The following is an 18,700-nucleotide window of genomic DNA, read 5'->3' on the forward strand; positions in this document are numbered from 1 at the left end:
CCACAGGTTAAGGGAGGAAGGAAAACTGATGTGTGATGTTCTGACTTTGCTTAGCTTTGTTGTTGCTGTGGTTATTGAACAGCACAGTGAGAATCCTGAAATTGTGGCTCTACCACATGGCCCCCTGTCACTGTGGACCTCCCTGGTGTGTCCTGGGCTTTTTCTCTGGGCACAAATGAAGTCACAGTTCTGACTTTTAAGGAGTCTTTAGAGAACCAAGGATAACTTTGTGGAGTTTAGTTCGGTCATGCACGGCTGGCTCTACATGACCCCACTGGATTAGTCTGCCATTTCCTTCTCCAGCTTGTTGTGCAGATGGGGAAACTGAAGCGACTTGCTCAAGGTCAGACAGCTAGTGTCCCATTTGGGATCTGAATTCATTCACAGAGGAGTTTACCTGATTTCAAGTCTTTTCTCTTGAACAGAATCAGCTGGACACCCAGAAGTGTCTCCTTGACTTTTCTGATTGGCTCAGGTTAAGAAGACCCAGTTGGTTGGATATTGTAGATGCTGTTAGGAGATTGTTTAGAGCAGATTCGGAGCTTTTTGTGTTGTATCTTCCTTTGGGAGTCTGGGGAAGGCATGGGCCCATTTTCAAAATCATATCTTTCAATATGTAAAATAAAATATTCAGGATTACAAGGAAACTGATTATATCCAAATAGTTACCAAGATAAAAAAAAAAAAAACAAACCAAAAAAACAAAAAAAAAAAAACTTCTCTGACCCAGGTGAATAGTCCCTGGTTTAGAGATTTCTGCTTCCTTCACGGATCTTTTGGGTGAGAGCACTGGAAGAGGAAGCCAAATGTTCCTCTCTCACTACAATGAAGCTGTCCTGTGTTGGGCCTTTCTGGGCCCCAAGCTTCTCATCTGTTCGATTATTCAAGGATAACCCTTCCTGCTCCTTCCAACCCAGACATCTCCTAATCCCAGAAGCAGAACAGGTTGTTTTGGGAGGTGATCGGTTCTTGTGGTCTTTGAGCAAAGGTCGAATGGTGCAGAAGGGCCTGGTGCTCCGGCCCTCTGCCTCTAAAATGCTCTCCTGTTCTTCTATAACTTATGCAAGGTCTAGGGAGGCTGCTGCTGTTTGGGCTGCCCCTCGCAGGGTCTGAGGACAACCTCGGAGGCTCTGTGAGCAATGCCTTTGCACACAGCACCCCCTCTCCATAACTCCCGGTCAGGCTCTTCCTATATTTAATACATTGTGGAGTAGAGGGATTCTGGGAAGAGCCTGGCAAGAATCTTAGTTTTCACTTTGCATTTATAATAAGAGAAAGCGGGGGAAAAACATTTTATAAGAGTGTGCTGGTTTTCTTTATAATCAATTGGCAAGGAAGACTGTGTTCAGTGTAGTTGCAAGAACACAGGGGTGGAAGCCAGGAGACCTGGCCCCGCTTTGCCACCAGAATCTTTGATTCTGGCCATGACCTCTTCTTTTTCTCATCCGTCAACATGAGCTCAAGATCAGAAGGTGCCGAGGATCCCTTTCCAATCAAACTTTTGCTGATTCTCGTCAAATCAATTAAGTTTATGCATTAGTTGTATATGTCTATGCATGTATGAATACATATATATGTATATCAAGTTCCAGGTTTTAATCTCAGGGTCAGTGGTACAGGCTCCTCCATATGTGGTCATTTTATTTTGCTTCAATTCACATTGTATGGAATTTCTTTTTTGATCCTTTTCAGCCATACATAGAAGAAATTTGCGATAGTCTTCGGGGCAACATATTTCAAAAATATATTGAAAGGTATGAAAAGCTGAATATGAAGTGCTGTCTTATGAAGCTGTACCTCAGTTTATGCAATATCTGTGTTTCCAAACTTGTATGAAATTGAATCCAATTTCCTTATTGATTAGTATTGTAATGTTAGAGTCGAAATAATTATCAAGACCTTAATTGTGTTAAGTATATAACTGTTTACTGTTTCCTTCTCTCTGTAGTAGTTAATCTGTGTAATATTTTAAAGGCTCAGCCAAGGGGGCTAATACTTTTTTTTTTTTTAAAGGCCTGAGGGGAATCCATTTTTTAATGCTAATGTGACCCCACAAATTTTCTGACTTTTTGGATTTTTCTTCACTAGACTTAAATCTAAGTCTAAGTCTTAAGTCTAAGGTGTTTAATGGATCTCCTAATCCCTAAATGAGTCATTATGGTTATTAAATTCAAGGACACAAGCCAATGCCTTTTCAGGAATCTTGATACAATTAGCAGCTAATGCTTAACCCAGCCTCTCATCCCCTGAGAGGCCTCTGATGTTTGTCAGTAGATGAATACTTACCTAGCCAGTTGATTTACCTTCTGCTGCTGCTGCTGCTAAGATGCTTTCTATTCATTTGAAGTCTCACCTTGCTCCTTGACTGTGTCTATGAGATGGTTGATCTAGTAGTTTTTCCCAGTTTCTTACAGATGTGAGGAGAAAGCTCCCTGCTCCCCCAGTGACCAGAACTAAAGGTGCCTTCTCATGAAACATCCCTTTCTCTGTAATCCATGCCCAGGAAAGTCACATATAACCCTGTCCCCTTGCCAGTGTTCAGCCTTTAGTCAGAAGTCACAAGAGGTGGACACAAACCCTGCCTCTGACCACAGACAGGCTGCTTAACCTGTGTAAGCCCCACATTAGCCTGGTCCTTATCCTGCCTAACGGGGCTGTCGTGAGCGACATTCGGGCACGAGCCCATCACTGCCTTCCCCAGGAGGTCACAGAAGCAAAGGGATGTTCATTTGTCCTGCATTCTGTAGGATTTCATGAGCTGTTCTTAATACCATTTACTGCAAAATGATCCCTTTCCTCATGTGGTAGTATCAGAAACCTGACTGTGGAGACCTCCCTACAGCCTTACCATTGGATAGAAATGACCCATCCGGGAGGCTGCGTGGCCGAGTGGTGAGAGCCTCGGCTCTGGGCTGTGAGGGCCTCTTCCGGGCCGTGTGACCTTTACAGCCCCTTCCCTCCCTGGCGAACAGCTTTCTCAACTCCAAAATAAAGGGGCTGCACTGGGCGCCCCCTGAGCTGCCTTCTGCCTGGAGGTGCCACAAACAGGACGAGACCCATCGCTTCCCCACGTGGCACAGCCATGGGTGGGGCGCTGGGGCTTTCCCCCTACATCAAGCTGAAATGTAGCCTTTCTGATTCCTGCTGGGGCTGCCCTCTGGGGCAAACACAACCTGTCCAGTGCACATACTTAAAGACAGGTTCCTTCTCCACTCCCGCTCCCCCCCCCCCCCCATTTGTCTCTGGCCTAGTAGTTATATGTCTGTGATAAGCACTTATTCAGCAAACATTGGTCCCACCTGTAGGGCACAAGCTGGCACCCTTGTTCCCGGGGGCTCACCATAGAGTAAGCATGTTGACTAGAAGTTCTGCCCTTTGATAAACAGCAGGCAAAATGCTCTCAAACCGTCTAATTAAGACTCATTCAGCTAAGGAAGAATAATGGTCATACTGCACACCTTGGAACTGTCTCCCCTGTGCAGACAGATAGACAGCCACGGGCCTAGCCCTCGGAGACTCTGGCGGTCCAGAAGGAGACGTCATGGGAGGGAGCAGGGAAGCCCTTGACTTGTTGTATCCTACTCTCATTGTCCTTGCTTATGGTTGCACTCAAGTTCTTGTCAAGTACTATCATTGGCACTTTAAATTTGGTGTCCAGGACAAAATCCCACTTCCCTTTTCCCCTCTCCTCTCCCTCCCCCCCCAGGAGGGAATTTAGGATTTAGAGCCTTTTTCATTTGCATATCATTAAAACAAATTATAATTCACCCCTTTCAAAACACTGGGCCATTAGAAAATTCTGATGAAGTAGGTAGATAATTAAGGGTATTATCATTTTAATTTTACAAATGAAGAGCCTTATTATTAAGTGAAATTAAAAATGAATAATTTTGGTGTAATATTAGCTATTTGAGTATCTGATTTCTAGAGTTGTTATTTTTATCCTTCAAGTGTATCTTTATTTAGATCATTTTTATTACTATGGCCTGTGAGCATCAAAAGAAGAAATTCAGAAAATATTCTAATCTAGATTAGGAAATAAAATCCTAGAGATTAAGGCAAAATATAGAAAAATGTTGAGGAAATTTGCATATTAAAAAACTTATGCTTAAGGAAATGATGAAAAAACCTAGGAATGAAGAAAGAATAGTACTTGTAGCTCTCAAAAGATATTATAAAACAATAATCATCAAATTTTATTCAGTAGTGCTTTAAAAAATGGAAAAGTAGGAGAGTGGAACACACTGGGCAAGAAGAAAAAAGCCAAAAGAAAATCACATTCCAAAATATTGATTATGCAACGAAAGAGTTCTCAACTGACAGGACTAGGAAGCAGTTTTATAGAATTTAGGCTTAGACCAACACCACAGACCCTACAATTCAAGAGGAAGCTCAAAATAGAACTAAATATTAAAAGTCAAACCTAAAAATTTTGGATGAGAACCTCGTCAAGCATCTTTCATTACTTTTATCAGTTTTTAAAATAAATAAATATTGATTGATGTATGACCAGAGAGGAAAAATCTTAATTCTTAATCAAATAAAAGAATAACAACAAAAAATCATAATAAAAGCTAGCATTTCTATAACACTCATTTTGTGCCAGACACTATACTAAGTGCTTCATAATTATATCTGATTAGATACTCAAAACAGTTGGCAAGTAGATGCTGTCATTATCCACATTTCACTGAGGCAGATTGAGGTGAAATGATTTGCTGAGGGTCACATGGCTAGTAAGTGTTTGAGGCCAGACTTGAACTCTGGTCTTCCTGACTCCGGGCCCCCATGCTTTGTGTACGATGGTGTCATCCCGCTGTCGAAAGATAGAAGTGATGAGTTACGTGAAATTGAAAAGCTTTTTTTTTCATGAATAAAATCAGTACAAGGAGGGTCCAAAGAGAAGAACTCAAGTGGGGAAAAATTCTTTGTGTCAAATAATTCTGATGAGGATTTGGTAGCTGAGATGTCTCAACAGCTAACACATCCCTACAACCAGCCCCGATCCCCGGCAGGGGAGGGCTCAGAATACGTCAGCAAGCAGTTCTTAGAAGAATTGCAGCCTTTTAAGAGTTACGTGAAACAACGTGCCAGGTTATTAGTCAAAAGAGAAATACGTCTCAGAACAACTGTTTCAAGGAAATAGAAAGAAATGCTCAAAAGACCCCATTGGGATGATTGTAGAAAAGCGGGCACTCTTCTGCACTGGTTAAGAGAACTGGGAAGGGGTCCGGCCGTTCTGGATATCGAGTAATGCATCAGATGTTCCTTATTGTAGGGTTACTTATTTTTTAAAGTTACTCTGTGAATTTAGGAAGTAAATAAGTTAAATGATAAGAAATGTAACTTTCCAATAATTACTTTAACTTCATTCTTTTTTAGTGACAAGTTCACTAGATATTGTCAGTGGAAAAATGTAGAGCTAAATATCCATGTAAGTAATTGTGTGATCATGTCTCTCGCCTTCCTTGCCTCCCTTCCTCCCTTGTCCTTCTTTCTCTGTCTATCATATGAAATTCTGATAATACTCCATTGCTTTTCCTTCTGTGAACAAGACCAACTTATTATTATGGGCCTGTTTCACCAAATGGGACGGTGGATCCTTAAACAGCCTCCTAGGGTTATATTGCTGATTCATCAAGCGATTTCCAAGAGTGCAAAGAGTTTTTAGAATGGGAAGCTCAGCTCAGTCTCTGCTGTTCCTCCCCTGCCCCTCCCCTGTGGTCAGTCCCCTTTTTTGTGCTTCCTTCCTCTGTCACAAGGTAAGCTCCTTGAGGGCCGAAACTGTCTGTCTCTCTCCGCTTGTGTCTGCATCCCCAGAGCTCTGAGCCTGGCACGTAGTGAGTGCTTTACAATGCTGTCTGCCCACAGGCTGATTAGTTTGCGTCTTCTGTTTCTTTGCAATGTCGACCCTTTGAGACCTCCTTTGTTCTGGGAAAGGGCACAGAGTGGGCCCCTCCGCTCCCCGTCCTGTGTCCTCCCCTTTCCTTGAGCCGAGGTGAGAGTGAGTGAGAGCAGGCCTCTTATTTGTCCTTGCCTAAGTGTGCTCCGAAGAACTCTCCTCTCGGTGCCCTTGCTGCCAGGATGTTGGACAAAGCGCCTGCCCGCCGGGCCCATCCCTGCCCCGCTTCCCGGGGCCTCGGTCACCGTACACGATTGTGCAGCCCCCGAGGAACAGCCAGGTTAATTTCATGGGCTGTCCAGGGATCCCCTGGCTTAGGTTTAAATTCACCCCCATGAGTCCACAGTAAGCCCCAGCCCTTCCTCGCGCTCTGTCTCATGGCAGGGCCAGAGAGGGCCCCCCCCCCCATGTGGGCCCCAGGCCCTTTGTCTGTCCCCGGCCCCAGCAGGCGCTTTGTCTCTCCTCTAGAGCTGGCAGCTCCACTGGCAGTGTGACATCCTTGCTGTCCAGCCTGCGGGCAGAATTCCGAGCCAACGACTAGGATGGTCCCTGAGCGTCCCCCACGAGGCTTCCTTCCTCTGGGGCCCTGGGCACGTCACTCCTTCTTCTGGGCCTGTGACCCCCGAGCCGGGCTCCCGTGACCTCGCATTGTGTGGTCTTCACATTTGCTTCTCCTTTCCTTGTGCTTCATTTACTTTGGAAGAGGCAAAGGAAGGGGGAGTATGTGGAGGTCTCTCCATCCTTGGACTTGGGAATCGGAGTGCTTGGGGCCCTCGGCGAGGCTAACGGAAGCCCCCTTCGCCGGAGCGAGCGACCACTCACGATAGTCTGAATCTGTGTGAGAGCCTGGGAAAAAAAATAAAGTGAAATGAAATGCCTGTTATTTTTGAATTCACAGTTGACCATGAATGATTTCAGTGTACATAGGATTATCGGCCGAGGAGGATTTGGTGAAGTATATGGTTGCAGAAAAGCTGACACTGGAAAAATGTAAGCTCTTTAAATGGCTTCAATGGAAATATTGAATTCCAACTCTCAGTAGCGTATAAGGTCTGTAAAGGAGAGCTGATGTACTCTAGCCTCTCATTTGGAAAGAGTTGTGTTACCTTAGCTATTTTTGCCCAAGTATCTTCACTAGACCTTCCGTGTCTCATCGCTGGGTGGAAGTGACCTGGGCTTCTCGAGGCCATTGCCAGCCAAGCCCGGTCCCAGCCCTGGTCAGCCCTCTGGAACTCGAAAAGCTTTGGGGGCAGGCCCAGTGACAGTTGGAGGGCTGATGATGGGTGACTAGCCAGGCTCCGTGGAGAGAGGTTGGCCAGGCGGGGAGCTGGCAGCTCTGACCTGAATGGCCTTCCTGCACCACATACCAAATCCTGGAGGGGCGGTGATCTGCACGGGCACTCCCACAATACACTTCTTGAGTGTAAAGACCCTTCCCATAGGACTCTAAAAAAGTTAGGTCTTTACTCATAAAGTTATTGTTCTAAAGTATAATTACTCCCTGGGAATAAGAGGAAATTGATACTTAAATTTTCAATTGGGGCACCATTAGAAATGGAAGCTTTGTTTTCTGCTTTCTTAGTTCATTTCAGTTCACCAGACATGTGCTAGATAGTGCTGGTGTAGAAAGCTTAAAAGGTGAGAAAAATCACATTGGTCATGAGCTCTGCCTGCTCCCAGGGACCTTACTGTCTAGGAAAAGGGGCCAAGACAAATCTAAAAAATAATCGCCCATATACAAAAACCAGTTTCCTCCCAATTTTCCTCCTTTCCAAGGTCATCCATTTCTGCATTCCATAAACCCTGTTAAGGGTCTCTTGTGTTCCAATATGGCACTCAATGATGAGAAGAAGAGTAATGTTTAGCTCAATCTCTGCCCTCATTACTGTGGTCTGAGAGGGGAGACAAGAAATGATGTTCTAAGGACACTCATCCTGATCCCTTATATTTGTGGAATATTCATTGACAAGTATTTATGGGAGGCTGTTGCGGCCTGGGTTTTCTGTATTGTTCCCAACTAAGTTTTTGTTTGTATGCCATATACAGTAGAAAAATCTTTAATGTAAAAATTGATTAATTTGTTTCGTAAGTAGAATATTTCCGTAATGTAATAAAGACAAAAAAAGGACGGTCACTTGTGGCATTCAGCTGCTAACGTCCCAGGTATTTCTCAAACCAAATTTAGTATTGTGTTCATTCAGTTCATCGGAAGAGAACTTGGCTCTCCAAGACTATTCAGAAATATTTGTGTTTCTAGGTACGCAATGAAATGCTTAGATAAAAAGAGGATCAAGATGAAACAAGGAGAAACCTTGGCTTTAAACGAGAGGATCATGTTGTCTCTTGTCAGCACGGGGGTAAGTATGCTCTCTAACCGTGGCTTGCTCACTTCCGCCTGCACAGTTACTTGTAAGAACGCAGACCACGATGGCTTTGGTTAGTGCACTGAAAGGGGGAGCTCAGTGAAATGATTCTTTTCTTTTTTTGTCTCCTCGGCATCTCCTTTTGGGGCCTCCTCCTATTTGCTGCGTAATGGGGGGGGGGGGGCCTTGAGTCTTGTTTGAATGTGGCCCCAACCAGACTTCGGATGGCTTTCATGGTGGTTTTCCATTCCATGGGTCATCCTGGGAGTCATTGTCTAAAATGGCTTCTGGTTCTGCTTGGTTTGTTTTGCATCAGTTCCTACAGAGCTTCCCAAAATGATCTGAATTCTTCATGTTCATTGTGTCTTACAGCACAATAACTTTCTATTAAGAATTGTTTTTGATTACTTTTTGAAAAGTTGAACCTTTTGGATCATTTTGGTTCAACCACAGCAATACATCAACTGATTTCAAGTGGCTTAATGGTTAGTGTGAGACTTTGCTGAGTTCCTGTTGTGGGTTTACTCAGAAGAGAAACTGTTAAATAAATTTTATCGAAGAAATTCAAGACCCATTTTTGTGAAACTTTAGGGTGTCTCCTCTGTCTTTGTTTGTCTCTATTTCTCATATTTCAGTAGCTTTTTACAGTTAAAAGGGATCTTAGAGGTCGTTAAGATCACCTCAATCCCTTGATGGATGGAGAAACTAAGACAGAGACATGGAACAGCTTTCTTCATAGCTGGGTAATGGAAGGGCAGAAGCAACAACAGGGCATCAGGCTGTAGCAAAGATTGCAGTAGACATGGCGTCCCAGAAGACTCCCTTGGCCGGCATGTGTGGGTTATGGTGTAAATCATTTCACCTCCCCAAGTCTCAAAATCCTCCATTTGGCAGCTCGCCGTTGCTAGTATTGAGCCTGAAATACCCGAGTTCAAATTCAGCTGTAGGCTTCCCTAACTGTGTGACTCTGGGCAAGTCCAGACACTTGTCCTTATTTGCTTTGGTTTCATCTGTAAAATGGGGTTAATAAGAACACCTCCATCCCAGGTTTGCTGGGAAGATCAAATGAAGTGATATTTGTGAAATGCTCAATGCAGGGCCAGCCTCACAGTAAATAATATGTATTTTGCTATTCTTATTAATGAAATACCAGCTAATCTTGTAGCACTGGAAAATGAAGCATTTTTAACCGAAGGCATTTTCTAGGTTAGTGAAAAATTTGTTTAAGCACAAAGTTTGAATAGGAACAACTTTTTTTGGGAAAAATGTAAAAGATCAAGTCCTGCCTTTGTAAACAAGTGATATATTTTTTTGGTCATTGATTCCAGGCCGTGATTACAAACACCAGATCTTTTTCTGGACAGTCATTTCCCTCAGACTCTTCAGACCCCTGGGACTGTTTTTACCCCTGCACTCAGTGACTTGAGCTGCCTCTGCTTGTCTCTTGGGGTTTTTTCTTTTTTTCCTTGGCCAACACTCTTCCTCTCTTGCTGCTGTCAGTGAGACTCTCTCTCTGGCAGAGTCACGGTCCCCACTGCTCCCAAGCCTTTATCACTCGCGTGAATTGTCCCCGATAATGAAGAGCTAGGCCAATCTGGGTTGGCTTTCTTTTAATGCTGACCTGGAAGGTCATCCCCGTGGGGACGTCTTTGGGGAGGACACTTCTCCTGACCACACACACTGGCATCTCCTCTTGACTTAGAGTCACATGGAGACTTGGGACCTTGCCCAGGGTCACATATTACAGGTCAGGGGAGAACTGGAGCTGAGTCCATTTGACTCAAGGCCACCTCTCTGCACGTACCCACAATGCCATTCACACACGGTGGTGAATTAGGCACTTTCTATTTCCACTGCCTGGTGAATGGGGAGGAGTACCTGACCTCCCTGTGGAACAGAGGATGACATCTGTTTCTAGCCATTTGTGGGCTTTGGGAGAGGGTGGGGTCGTGGAAGCTTTCATTTCCTGGTTTGGAGACTGTCTTCTACGTGGTCAGAAGTCTGGCAAATACAAAAGTATGACTGTGTTCAGGATTTGGGATCAATCCAGTTGGTCAGAATTCTAATTCTAAATCTGCCTTTTCTAGAGAAACTTCACAGCAAACTCCTTTATATGTGTTGCCCTTCCAGCAAGTGTAGTGTCCACTATAGAGAAGTAGGTAATTGTATTATATCATGTCTTTTCACCTTTGATTCGAGAAGGCTCCAAATGCCTTTGGTTGTGACCACAGGTTCAGCAGTCTGTAGTTGGAGAGGAGTTTGCTTCCTTCACAAGCCCCGCGACTGCTTGGTGTTTGGGAAGGTCCTTGTGTCTTCATGGGAACTTGAAACTGACATGAGCTGTGCTTGGTTTGGGGGGGAATGAGGTGCATTTGACAGGATAAGAAATCCTCAATTCCGGAGCCAGCACTACTGGGTCTGTGTCCCAAAGGGATCATAAAAGAGTGCAAAAACATTTGTGGTGGCAAGGAGTTGGGGGGTGCCTGAACAAGTTATGGCACACGAAGGTAAGGGAATGTTGTTCAGAAAAGCCTGGAAAAACTGACAAGAACTGATGCTGAGTGAAGTGAGCAGAACCAGGAGCGCATTGCACACACTAACAGATGCTCAAATATAATACTTACTCTTCTGCGGTGATTCAGGACAATTCTAGTAGACTTGCATGGAATCTAGGAGACTCCAGAAGGAGAACTAGGAGACTGAATGTGGATCAGAGCCTAGTATCTTCACCTTTTTGTTGTTTGTTTGTTTGCCTTTTCTTTCTTATGGTTTTTTCCCCTCTGTTCTAATGCTTTTATACAACATAACAAATACAGAAATATGTTTAAAACTTGTACATTCTGACATATATCGGATTGCTTGCTGTCTTGGGGAAGGAAAGAGGGAAAGGAGGCAGGGAAACTGTGTATATTTGGAAAAATACAATCCTATTGAGGAGAAAAAAAAGGAATTATAGACCAATTCCTTGAAGTGTTATACTAATGAACACCCAAAATGTGAATTTGGGCCTGTAATGTTAGTAAAAAGCTATGTTTTTGCACAGCCAGCCAAGGGATTTTGTTTTCTAGAATGCAGGAATAAGTTGGACAGTGATTAGAAGGATTTTTCTATTTCTTCCCAAATTTTATATCCCCTTTTTTTTGTTTGTTGATGAGAAGGTTGATTAGAATGAAAACACTAAGAGTAATAACAACACAAACAGTACACCCCCCCCACATACATACCTTATCCACACTTTGATTTGACCTCACAGGTCTCTACAGTTACTACAAATATTTTAGACTGACTATATAGATGAGAAAACACTTAACTTAGAGAGATTTGGATTTGCCTGTACTTACCCAGCTAAATCAGGTTTGGAAGCTGGATGACGTCTTTGCCCCCCGGCTCCCTTTGAGGCTCAGTTGTTGTACCGGCTCTACCAAGAGATCCTTCCGGATGCCCTCAGCTGTTAGTTCTGTTTCTCACCTTCTTTGGTGGGGTCTGTTTTGTGTGTACTTCATTTTACTTATCCCGGTACACGGCATCCCCCCGACTTCATTAGATGGTTTGCTCCATGAGTGGATTAAATTTTGGCATCTGTCTTGGGCACTTAATGAATGCTTCTAGAAGTGGTGGGAGTTCCACTCCAGCTTACCCCGATTCCAGGCCCAGCACTTCTGACTTGTTGGCCAGGGCCAGCTCTCGCCCAACGTCCAGCCGAGTCACACTTGGCTCTCTCTTGGTTGGACTCTTGGCTTTGGATGGGTTGTAGAAGCCTCTCAGAAGCTGCCCCTCAGAAGGAACATGGAGCAGACTTTGGAGTCTGTATTGAGTGTAGCATCTCACAGTGAATAGAGAGCTGTCCTGGAGCCCACAAGACCTGGGTCAGAGTTCTGATTCTAACACATCTTCTCTGTGTGATCTCGGACGAGAGCTCTGTGTGACTCAGTAGTACCATGGGCTGCAGGGAAAATGCCGACCTGCATAGATGGAGAGACTTTCCTCTCCCAGGAGTTCTGACACCAGGAAAATCACAGGTCCAGTCCCTGTCTCTCTTTATGGAGAAATAACTTTAAAGGAACATGCAACCATAGTACAAGCTTATTTTTCTTATGGGAAATATACAAAATGAAGTCATTTCCTACATAAATCAGTGGAAAAAGTTTTATCGAAATTAATTTGAAGTTGAGTTGACCCTCTGGGTACAGGATGGCTATGTGGTCAGCAGAATGTAAATCTTGCTTACGATCCCTCTATTCAAATTTGAGACCAGTACTCTGTAGTGTAATTATTTTGCCTTCTGCTGATAGAACAAAAGTGGGATTTCTCCTACTTTTATTCTGTCAGATCATGACCACAGGCAGCAGCCTTTACATGTACCTTGGAGAATTGTTCAGAACAAAAATCTGAATATGAGTAATTTATAACCAGTCATTTCCTTGTTGCCCGTGAAATAGGGATTTTCTTAATGTAACCTAAAATGATCTAGAAAGTTGGCTCCTCATTATTTTTCTGTAAGCTATTTTTTTTGGTAATTGAAATTTTAATTTTTTCTGCTAGATTACTCATGGAGAACTGTTAGATCAGGCTAAGCTCAGTGATTTAAATTTTAAGTGTTTGGATGTGACCCTTGGAGGATTTGCTGTATTATACAAGGCCTGCTGGGAAGATCACTCTTTTTCTTCTCATGTTTTAATAAAATGAAATGGAAACTTGCTGTTTTCTATGCTATCAGACCTGCATATTTTACTGGATGATGCATATTTATTTGGAAGGTTCTCCCTCCTTTTTAAAATTATTCAGGGGGAGGAGGAAAGTGGGAGGGAGAGATAATAAGAGCCTGAAAAATAAATATGTACATAAAAGCAATGTTTTAGCTATTGTTTGAGCAAAGGAAATTGTAGCTAAAAAAATCTAAATAATTTTTTGTATTGAAATTACAGATCTGCTTTTGTTGCTATGATAGTTGTTATCAAAATGCTGGGGCTCAAGTTTGTGCCATCAACCCATCTGAAATGATTGGAAGCAACATGTGAATGATCTAAAAATATTTTGCTATATGAAACATTCTGCTAGTGAGTTAAAAGGCATAGGTCACATTAAAGACATCTAAAATAGGGTGGCAGGGAAGCCCTAGAATGGGACTTCTTAAGCTGTCTCTATTTGTGACCTCTTTTTGCCTGAGAGATTTTTGCACAACTCTAGTCTCAGATTCTGAGCGGAGCTGTTTCTGGCAGCATTTGCGAGGCGAGTATGTTGTGTTCAGAATCATGGCTATGATGAAGCTGAGCGAAACAGCACTGGCAAGCACTGCCAGAAACCCCATGGACTCATTACCTGTTTGATTCTGAATTAATTTCTGGTCATTGCATTCAAAAACCTTCTACTGTTGCCATACTTTTTGTGACCCCCATATTCAGACTCACACTCTAAAATAAAAACCTTTATTCTTTTTCTGAAAGCATAGAACCAAGTGGACCTCCCCAAGGTAGAGCTGGAAATCCCCATTCCCCGCCCCAGTGAGACGAAGGAGTCCTGCAGCTGGCGCCAGGCCATCAGCCTCCCTGGCCAGCTCTCCTGATACTGTCCTAGGGTCCACTTTCCTTCCTGATTCTTTCCTTCAACTTCTAACAGAGGATCCTTGGACAGGAAGTCAGAAGAACAGGCTTTGTTCAAGGCCCGAGTCTTTCTGTCCATTACTTGCTGTTTGACTCTGGGGTCATGGGTCTTTATTTTATTTTATCTTTTAATAGCTTTTTATTTTCAAGTTATATGCATGGGTAATTTTACAGCATTGACAATGGCCAAATCTTTTGTTCCAATTTTTCCCCTCCCCCAGATGGCAGGTTGACCAATACATGTTAAATATGTTAAAGTATAAATTAGATACAAAATAAGTATACATGTCCAAACAGTTGGGTTCATGGGTCTTTAAAAAAAGTTTTCATTGGTATTTCTGTTTATCAGCCTAGTTAAATGAAGAATCCCTCTCCTGCCCCCTTCCTAGGGATCCATCTAATGTGATAAATAGCATCTTTTTAGATAGAAAAAAATTAGCACAACTGACTGATACATTGAAAAAGTCTGAAATGGGTAATGTGTGTCACCTGTGGATCCCCCATCTCCGTGAAGGGAGAGGTTAAGGGTGCCTTCTTCTCTCTGGTCATTGAAGGCCTGCTAGATCTTTGTTACTGATACGCTGGATTGTTCATTCTATTTATATAGCTTGTACTATGGTTGCATGTTCCTTTTAAACTATTTCTCCATAAAGAAACTGGACTGGACCTGTGATTTTCCTGGTGTCAGAACTCCCGGGAGAGGAAAGTCTCTCCATCTATGCAGGTCGGCATTTTCCCTGCAGCCCACGGTACTGCTGAGAGTCACAGAGCTCTTGTCCAAAGTCACACAGAGAGGGTGTATCCGAGGGTTGTTTCCTTACCTCTGCCAACTTCACTCTGCATCCGTTCACCAGATCTCTTCGGGCTTCTTCCACACACATTATTTCTTGTGTTGTTATTCATATGTAGGTAGGTGATTTAACCCTGTTCACCTCAGTTTCCTCATCTGTAAGGTAGCTGGAGAAGGAAAGGCAAACCACTCCAGTATCTTGGCCAAGAAAACCCCAAATGGGGTCATGGAGAATTGGATACAACTAAAATGAGTGAGACATAGCAACGTATTCATGTACCACAGTTAGTTTAACCATTTCCCAATCAATGAGCATCTACTTATTTCCAATTCTTAGCTATCACAAAAAGGGCTCCTCTAAATATTATGGAGTATTTGGGACCTTGATTCTTATTGATGACTTCCTTGACATATAAGTCCAAAAAATGAAGTCTCTGAGTCAAAGGATATGAATATTTTAGTCACTTTATTTGTATAATTCCAAATTTTCTTCTGAAATGTTTGTACCATTTCCCAGCTCCACCAACAATGTATTCCACAGCTCCTCCAATAGTGACCGTTATTATTTTTGCCTGAGGATAGGATAAGAGTTAAATCTGAGAGTGGTTTTGTTTCTCTTTTTATTAGTGATTTAGAACATTGTTTCCTATAGTTGTGAATACATTTAGTCCTAAAGTTGAGGCCAGAGGTTCTTCATCTGTTAAATGGGAATGATGCTGCTTACCCAATCTGTGACAACCAAGATAATGTGAAAAGGGTTAAAAAACTGCTTGTTCCAATCAAATGTGATTATTCCTCTTTCTCTTTCTCCTCAAATGTGATTATTCCTCTTTCTCCTCCTCTAAGGGATAGATACTCATCTTTGAAAGTAACACATTTTTACCCTCCTACTAAACAAGAAATGAGTGAGCCCTTGAACTTTTCTAAGCCCAAACATACTTATTCAGTGAATCAATCCAGAAGCATTAATTTAGCACTTAATTGGTAGTGCCAAGTACTATTCTAGGCACTCTCTTTATAAAGGCGGAGTGAAATATTCCCTCTCTTACGGCATTCACATTCTGTCAAGTTAGATAGTTGGTACAGACATAAATACGAAAGAAATAAAACAGGATTTTGGGAGGGAGAAGTACCAGGAGTGCTAATTAGTTAAGTCATATCTTTGTTTTCTTAGTTTCAAAGAATTTTTCTTCTTAAGTAATTAGCTCCTCATCAACTTACTGTTTTAAATATCTTTGATATTACGCTCTTGGAAATTAAAGCTACATCCTTCTTCTGACCTTTTGATGTGTAAATGATTCAGTGGAACTGAATTACATTTGAATACACAGCAGATATAGCATTTGTAGTAGAAGTGCAGGAATTTCTTCTACCCAAAATATATATATCTCTGTTTCTAAACTAGCTATCGTGCAACCCATTTTTGGCATTCAGCTGGTAGATTAGGGGCTGGCAGACCATGTTCAAATCTCGATTCCGTGGTATTCTGCTTCTGTGACATTAGGAATATCATTTCATATCATCTCTCTCAACCTCAGCTTACTTATCTGGAAAATGGAAGTACTGAAGTAGTAAGCTCCTGTTCAGTTCTCAATTCCATGATTTTTGAATCCTGTTTTTAAGTGTCTAGATCTAAAATATTCCCACTCAATTTTTGGGTGATTGATTTTTTTTTTTTTTTTCTCTTTCAGTGCCTCAATTTGACAGCACATATCTGGGCTGTGGTTTGCAACTCTATAATCCACTTATTAAATTATTATCCTATTATTACCCTTAGTGTTTCAAAATAAGAGCAATGCCAATGGTATCATTCTTTGGGTAGTAATTCTAAGGAGATACTAGGAAATTCTAGGACATTAGAAAATGGAGAGCTGAATAGCCATGCTGATACCTGATAGTCAGGGCCCCCAAGAAAAGCTGGCAATGCTCAGCTTTTTGGCACTCGTGTCTAAAGTATTAAAAAAAGAAACAAGATAAGCCGTCTGTGGTCTTTACATGTTAGATAAACTTTCTTTTTAAAAAATATTTTTATTATTAAAGCTTTTTATTTTTAAAACATGCGTACGGATAATTTTTCAACATTGACCTTTGCATAGCTTTGTGAACCAAATTTTCCCTTCCTTTCCCCCACTCCCTCCCCTAGATGGCAAGCAATCCAATATATGTTATACATGTATGTTAAATCCAATATGTGTAAACATAGTTGTACAATTATCTTGCCGTACAAGAACGAACAGATTAAAAAGGAAAAATGAATAAGAAAACAAAATGCAAGCGAACAACAACAAAAAGAGTGAGAAGGTTACGTTGTGATCTCACAGTCTCTCTCTGGGTGTAGATGGCTCTCTTCGTCACGAGACCATCAAAACTGGCTTCAGTCTTAGGTCAACTTTCTCAGGAATATTGGCTCAGGTTCAGGTGATGGGCTTGTGGTTATGTTGATGTGAAATTTCTTTCAATAGTATTTTAATTGTGTTTTTTTCAAAAAGATATAGAGTGAATTTGGCTCCATTTTCCAAACTTTAAGAGAAACACTGGCCCTTCTCAAAGTCATTCTGCTCCCTTGATGTATGTGCCCATATATGTGCCCACGTGGCCAGGGCCTAAATCCCGTACACCAAGGGCAGTCTGGCTCGGGGAGAGCCTTTGGGCCCCAGGGCCGGCTCCGCTAGTTCTCAGCCGTGGGTCCCGAGGCCTGACGCCCCGTTGGAGGAAAGCGCTTGTGAGTCCCTGGGATGGTGGCCTGTAGGAGCCCTCTGTGCAGGATGAAGACAGCCAGCTTCTTCTGCCAGTTTCGCTTGCTTTCCCTTTGCTAACCCTTGGGCTTATTTTGAACCCTCAGGACTGCCCTTTCATTGTGTGCATGACCTATGCCTTCCACACCCCCGACAAGCTGTGCTTCATCCTGGACCTGATGAATGGTAAGCAGGGCAGGAGGGGAGGGAGAGGCAGGGTGCCGGGACCTGGGCCTGGGGGCTCCTTCAGCCAGTGGGCAGTACCGCGCGTGGCACTGGGGGCACACTCCGACCCTCAGGCTCTCCCCACCCCAGAGGAGCTCGCGGTCATTACAGGGGAGACAGCGTGGCTGCAGATCTGTACAGAGCATTTTGGTACAGGGCAGATGGGCATGGAGAGCACTGGCAGACTGGGGGGGTGGAGGCAGGAACGGCTTCGCGCCCAAGCTGGGGTTTCCGCTGCTTCCTGGATGAGGATGGGCCCTCCCAGGGCAAAGGCGCAGAGGTGGGAGATGGAGAGTTGGTGCGAGGAGCAGAAAAACTCACGGCGTGGAAAGAAAAGCATGTGGAGACTGATCCATTGACACTGGAAGAATTTGAAACCAGGTTGGAGTGTGAGCCAGACCGAAGACTTGGTGTTTGAGTCTAGAGGCCATTGGAGTTGACTGAGTCGGGAAATGATGTGGTCCATGCCCTAGTGAAGGAAAAGTTATTTAGCACCAGTGTGAGGGAAGGGCTGAGGCGGGGAGACCAGCGGGAGGCCGCGGGAGTGATCCGGTCCAGAAGCAAAGGGAGCCTGACCGAGGCAGTCCTTGTGAGCATGAAGGGAGCCTCAGATGGGAGAGGTGGCAGCTGCCTGAGTCAGGCGAGAAGCCAAGGATGAGGCTGGGGGACCAGAAGGTGGGGATGCCCTGGGCGCTAACAGAGGAGTTTGGAAACGGAGGGGAAAGTAAAGGAGTTCAGTTGTGGGCGTGCCGAGTGTGACTCTGGTTTGTGATGTCCAGTGGGCAGAGGACAGAAGCCCAGGGGAGAGAGCAGGGCTGAATATTCACAGGGCAGGTAACCCCTGGGAGCTAACGAGGCTGGGGGTGTGGTGTGAGTGATAGGCCGGAAACTGAGGAGCAATGGAACGGGCAGGAACCTTACCAGGAGAAAGTCAGGCAGACAATTAAAACAGCCCCGGCCCCAGACTTCTGGATCGCGGGCTTAGTGCTGAAAGAACAAGACCTTTATGAGTGGCAGGGACTCGAGACGTCATCCAGTCCAAGCAGCTCCTTTTACAGATGAGAAAACACTGACGAAGGTTAAAT

The 18,700-nt window shown here is 43.5% G+C and overlaps 1 protein-coding gene across 1 annotated transcript in view; it reads left to right on the plus strand.

Annotated features, from left to right (window-relative positions):
* The window catches only part of GRK3 (G protein-coupled receptor kinase 3), a 184,243-nt gene that overhangs the window by 111,533 nt on the left and 54,010 nt on the right, over window positions 1-18,700 (plus strand). Inside the window, exons 6-10 of the mRNA XM_051973020.1 lie at window positions 1,693-1,754; window positions 5,383-5,434; window positions 6,801-6,892; window positions 8,160-8,259; window positions 17,498-17,576. Of these exons, the coding sequence (XP_051828980.1) occupies window positions 1,693-1,754; window positions 5,383-5,434; window positions 6,801-6,892; window positions 8,160-8,259; window positions 17,498-17,576 (385 nt within the window). The remainder of the gene's footprint in view (window positions 1-1,692; window positions 1,755-5,382; window positions 5,435-6,800; window positions 6,893-8,159; window positions 8,260-17,497; window positions 17,577-18,700) is intronic.

The sequence above is a fragment of the Antechinus flavipes genome, chromosome 1 (genome assembly GCF_016432865.1).
Source record: "Antechinus flavipes isolate AdamAnt ecotype Samford, QLD, Australia chromosome 1, AdamAnt_v2, whole genome shotgun sequence".
Taxonomy (NCBI): domain Eukaryota; kingdom Metazoa; phylum Chordata; class Mammalia; order Dasyuromorphia; family Dasyuridae; genus Antechinus; species Antechinus flavipes.